At 43.2% G+C, this 6,093-nt stretch overlaps 1 protein-coding gene across 1 annotated transcript in view; it reads right to left on the bottom strand.

Moving 5' to 3' along the window:
* Positions 1-5,820, bottom strand: part of LOC112072453 (lipopolysaccharide-responsive and beige-like anchor protein) — a gene marked incomplete at its 5' end in the record, with an annotated part of 121,387 nt that extends 115,567 nt beyond the window's left edge. Inside the window, 2 exons of the mRNA XM_070439805.1 lie at positions 5,211-5,313; positions 5,562-5,820. Coding sequence (XP_070295906.1) covers positions 5,211-5,313; positions 5,562-5,820 — 362 coding nt within the window. The remainder of the gene's footprint in view (positions 1-5,210; positions 5,314-5,561) is intronic.
* Positions 5,821-6,093: the final 273 nt, after the last annotated feature.

Raw genomic sequence — 6,093 nt, 5'->3', positions numbered from 1 at the left:
AGTACCTCTACCTCACACTATGTTTACCACAACCTGCAGTACCTCTACCTCACACTATAATGTTTACCAACCTGCAGTACCTCTACCTCACACTATGTTTACCACAACCTGCAGTACCTCTACCTCACACTATAATGTTTACCACAACCTACAGTACCTCTACCTCACACTATAATGTTTACCACAAACCTACAGTACCTCTACCTCACACTATAATGTTTACCACACCTACAGTACCTCTACCTCACACTATAATGTTTACCACAACCTACAGTAACCTCTACCTCACACTTAATGTTTACCACAACCTACAGAACTCTACCTCACACTTAATGTTTACCACAAACCTGCTGTACCTCTACCTCACACTATGTTTACCACAGCCTGCAGTACCTCTACCTCACAATATTTTACACAACCTACAGTACCTCAACCTCACACTATGTTTACCACAACCTACAGTACCTCTACCTCACACTGTAATGTTTACCACAACCTGCAGTACCTCTACCTCACACTATAAGTTTACCACAACCTACAGTACCTCTACCTCACACTATAATGTTTACCACAACCTGCAGTACCTCTACCTCACACTATGTTTACCACAATCTGCAGTACCTCTACCTCACACATAATGTTTACCACAACCTGCAGTACCTCTACCTCACACTATAATGTTTACCACAACCTGCAGTACCTCTACCTCACACTATAATGTTTACCACAAACCTACAGTACCTCTATCTCACACTATAATGTTTACCACAACCTGCAGTACCTATACCTCACATATGTTTACCACAACTGCAGTACTCTACCTCACACTGTAATGTTTACCACAACCTGCAGTACTCTACCTCACACTATAAGTTTTACCACAACTACAGTACCTCTACCTCACACTATAATGTTTACCACAACCTACAGTACCTCTACCTCACACTATAATGTTTACCACAACCTACAGTACCTCTACCTCACACTATGTTTACCACAGCCTGCAGTACCTCTACCTCACACTATGTTTACCACAGCCTGCAGTACCTCTACCTCACCCTATAATGTTTACCACAACTGCAGTACCTCTACCTCGCCCTATAATGTTTACCACAACCTACAGTACCTCTACCTCACACTATAATGTTTACCACAACCTGCAGTACTTCTACCTCACACTATAATGTTTACCACAACCTACAGTACCTCTACCTCACACTATGTTTACCACAACCTGCAGTACCTCTACCTCACACTATAATGTTTACCACAACCTACCTACCTCTACCTCACACTATAATGTTTACCACAACACAGTACCTCTACCTCACACTATAATGTTACGACAACCTGCAGTACCTCTACCTCACACTATAATGTTTACACAACCTGCAGTACCTCTACCTCACACATAATGTTTACGACAACCTGCAGTACCTCTACCTCACACTATAATGTTTACCACAACTTACAGTACCTCTACCTCACACTGTAATGTTTACCACAACCTACAATACCTCTACCTCACACTGTAATGTTTACCACAACTTACAGTACCTCTACCTCACACTGTAATGTTTACCACAATTTACAGTACCTCTACCTCACACTATAATGTTTTACCACAACTTACAGTACCTCTATCTCACACTATAATGTTACCACACACCTGCAGTACCTCTATCTCACCACATAATGTTACCACAACCTGCAGTGCCTCTACCTCACACATAATGTTTACCACAACCTGCAGTACCTCTACCTCACACTATATGTTTACCACAACCTCAGTACCTCTACCTCACACTATAATGTTTACCACAACCTACAGTACCTCTACCTCACACTATAATGTTTACCACAACCTACGTACCTCTACCTCACACTATAATGTTTACCACAACTTACAGTACCTCTACCTCACACTGTAATGTTTACCACAACCGCAGTACCTCTACCTCACACTATGTTTACCACAACCTGCAGACCTCTACCTCACAATATGTTTACCACAACCTACAGTACCTCAACCTCACACTATGTTTACCACAACCTACAGTACCTCTACCTCACACTGTAATGTTTACCACAACCTGCAGTACCTCTACCTCACACTATAATGTTTACGACCAACCTGCAGTACCTCTACCTCAACTATATATGTTTACCACAACCTGCAGTACCTCTACCTCACACTATAATGTTACGCCACAACCTGCAGTACCTCTACCTCACACTATAATGTTTACCACAACCTACAGTACCTCTACCTCACACTATAATGTTTACCACAACCTACAGTACTCTACCCACACTATAATGTTTACCACAACCTGCAGTACCTCTACCTCACACTATAATGTTTACCACAACCGCAGTACCTCTACCTCACACCTATAATGTTTACCACAACCTACAGTACCTCTATCTCACACTATAATGTTTACCACAACCTGCAGTACCTATACCTCACAATATGTTTACCACAACCTGCAGTACCTCTACCTCACACTGTAATGTTTACCCAACCTGCAGTACCTCTACCTCACACTATAATGTTTACCAAACCTACAGACCTCTACCTCACACTATAATGTACCACAACCTACATACTCTACCTCACACTATAATGTTTACCACAACCTACAGTACCCTCTACCTCACACTATGTTACCACAGCCCTGCAGTACCTCTACCTCACACCTGTTTACCACAGCCTGCAGTACCTCTACCTCACCCTATAATGTTTACCACACCTGCAGTACCTCTACCTCGCCCTATAATGTTTACCACAACCTACAGTACCTCTACCTACACTATAATGTTTACCACAACCTGCAGTACTTCTACCTCACACTATAATGTTTACCACAACCTACAGTACCTCTACCTCACACTATGTTTACACAACCTGCAGTACCTCTACCTCACACTATAATGTTTACCACAACCTACCTTACCTCTACCTCACACTATAATGTTACCACAACCTACAGTACCTCTACCTCACACTATAATGTTACGACAACCTGCAGTACCTCTACCTCACACTATAATGTTTACCACAACCTGCAGTACCTCTACCTCACACTATAATGTTTACGACAACCTGCAGTACCTCTACCTCACACTATAATGTTTACCACAACTTACAGTACCTCTACTTCACACTGTAATGTTTACCACAACCTACAAACCTCTACCTCACACTGTAATGTTTACCACAACTTACAGTACCTCTACCTCACACTGTAATGTTTACCACAATTTACAGTACCTCTACCTCACACTATAATGTTTACCACAACTTACAGTACCTCTATCTCACACTATAATGTTTACCACAACCTGCAGTACCTCTATCTCACACTATAATGTTTACCACAACCTGCAGTGCCTCTACCTCACACTATAATGTTTACCACAACCTGCAGTACCTCTACCTCACACTATAATGTTTACCACAACCTGCAGTGCCTCTACCTCACACTATAATGTTTACCACAACCTGCAGTGCCTCTACCTCACACTATAAGGTTTACCACAACCTGCAGTACCTCTACCTCACACTATGTTTACCCCAACCTGCAGTACCTTTACCTCACACTATGTTTACCACAACCTGCAGTACTCTACCTCACACTATAATGTTTACCACAACCGCAGTACCTCTACCTCACACTATGTTTACCACAACCTGCAGTACTTTACCTCACACTATGTTTCCACAACCTGCAGTGCCTCTACCCTCACACTATACTGTTTACCACAACCGCAGTACCTCTACCTCACACTATGTTTACCACAACCTGCAGTACCTTTACTCACACTATGTTTACCACAACCTGCAGTACCTCTACCTCCACAATATGATGTTTACCACAACCTGCAGTACCTCTACCTCACACTATAATGTTTACCACAACCTGCAGTACCTCTACCTCACAATATGATGTTTACCAACAACCTGCAGTACATCTACCTCACACTATAATGTTTACCACAACCTGCAGTACCTCTACCTCACACTATAATGTTTACCACAACCGGCAGTACCTCTACCTCACACTATAATGTTTACCACAACCGGCAGTACCTCTACCTCACACTATGTTTACCACAACCTACAGTACCTCTACCTCACACTATGTTTACCACAACATCACATCCACACCAGTGTTGCAATAACATTTCCCGTAACGCAGGTTGTGGTAAACATTATAGTGTGAGGTAGAGGTACTGCAGGTTGTGGTAAACATTATAGTGTGAGGTAGAGGTACTGTAGGTTGTGGTAAATATATTGTGAGGTAGAGGTACTGTAGGTTGTGGTAAACATTATAGTGTGAGGTAGAGGTACTGTAGGTTGTGGTAAAGGCTGTATAATGTAATGCTGAGGGAATAGTGATGGTGGGAGAACAGGACTGGGCTGTACAGTTGTCTCCAGGTCAAAAGAGACACAGTGCCCCCAGGCTGAGCTACACCATGTTGATTAATGGGACTGACACTCTCTCTCTCTCCCTCCCACAAGCATGTCTGTGCACACACACACACACAGATACACACAACCTGACTCTTACAAACACACACATTTCAACACTCTCTCATGGGTTACAAAATGGATGGTCCATATCACTATCACGCCAACTATGCAGCAAAACACTGGGATACTCCTTGGGAATTTTCTTGGACATTTCTCAATTTCCATTCTGTCTTTGGCTTGGCTACAGCCATGACAGTGCAGTACACAGGCTGGACTTGGCTATGGCAGGGTGCTGCAGACATGCAGTCATCAGAAGGCAAGAGGAGAAGAGGGAGAGAGTTGGGTGCCCACTCTATACCTTGGACTGTCTGTCTGTCTGTCTGTCTGTGTGTCTGTGTGTCTGTGTGTGTGTGTGTGTATATATGTGTGTGTGTGTGTGTGTGTGTGTGTGTCTGTCTGTCTGTGTGTGTGTGTGTCTGTGTGTGTGTATGTTTTCCACTCTTTCTGTGGTGGTTTTCTCAGAACGTGCTGAAGCGTGACGTTGTGACACGTGAAATGCCAGTGTTACACGCTAAGCCCACAAGTGTTTAGTGTCAGCTGACGAGACAAAGTGGGTATGAACACATACCAACCCTCCACCGCAGGAAGATGGAGAGAGAGCGAGAGCGAGAGAGAGAGAGAGAGAGAGAGAGAGAGAGAGAGAGAACAAAATAGAAAGAGATAGACTGACCTGGTCTGTGGGAGGCCAAAGTTGGTGCCCACCCCCACGCGAGGGAGGCATTGGACCACCTTCTTGACCGTGCCTGCATCTGGGAAGTTGAACATGACCGCAGCTACAGAGGAAGGCAAACAAGTTCTGTCAATCCATGGCTTGGTTTCCACAAATAATGGAGCCGCTTCAAATTCAAAATAATATAGAAATAAATCCCAACATCAAATCTATACTGTTTCAAAAAGATCCTGGCAAAGATACATTTCACTCATTTGTCTTTCAGATTCAAATCCAAACTCATSTCATAATTTAAGGGTTGTGATTCTACTGAATAATATTAGRATAAAATCTGMTGGTTGTGGGTCTTACTTCTGTTGGCCATGAAAATCTCCAGAGCAGTGTTCTGTAGCAAGTAACGTCTGGAGAAGACAGCCCTGATCTCTGTGAACAGCCATTTACCATGGAGGCCCTCTGTGTAGGTTAGGATCTGGAGAGGAGAGGAGTGGTAAGGAGAGGAGAGGGAGAAAAAGTATGAGGGTGAGAGGTGAGCAAAGACAGGAGATAAGAAAGTAGTAAAAGAAGAAAGAAGAAAAGAGGAGACGTGACAGAAAGAAAGAAGAGAGGAGAGAAGAGACAAGAGAGAAGGAGAGAGGAAGAGAGAGGAGAGGAAGAGAGAAGAAGAAGAGAGGAGAGAAGAAGAAGAGACAAGAAGAGAGAGGAAGAGAGAAGAAGGAAAAGAGAGAAGAAGAGAAGAAGAAGAGGAGAGGAGAGAAGAAGAAGAGTAGAGAAGAAGAAGAGAGAAGAAGAGAAGGAGAGAAKAAGAGAGAAGAAGAAGAGAGGAGAAAAGAAGAAGAGAGAAGAAGAGAGAGGAAGAGAGAAGAAGGAAAAGAGAGAAGAAGAG

This window comes from Salvelinus sp. IW2-2015, unplaced genomic scaffold (assembly GCF_002910315.2).
Source record: "Salvelinus sp. IW2-2015 unplaced genomic scaffold, ASM291031v2 Un_scaffold1933, whole genome shotgun sequence".
In the NCBI taxonomy this organism is placed as follows: domain Eukaryota; kingdom Metazoa; phylum Chordata; class Actinopteri; order Salmoniformes; family Salmonidae; genus Salvelinus; species Salvelinus sp. IW2-2015.
Note: the sequence above shows the minus strand (reverse complement) of the source record. Positions and strands in the feature narration are given on the sequence as shown.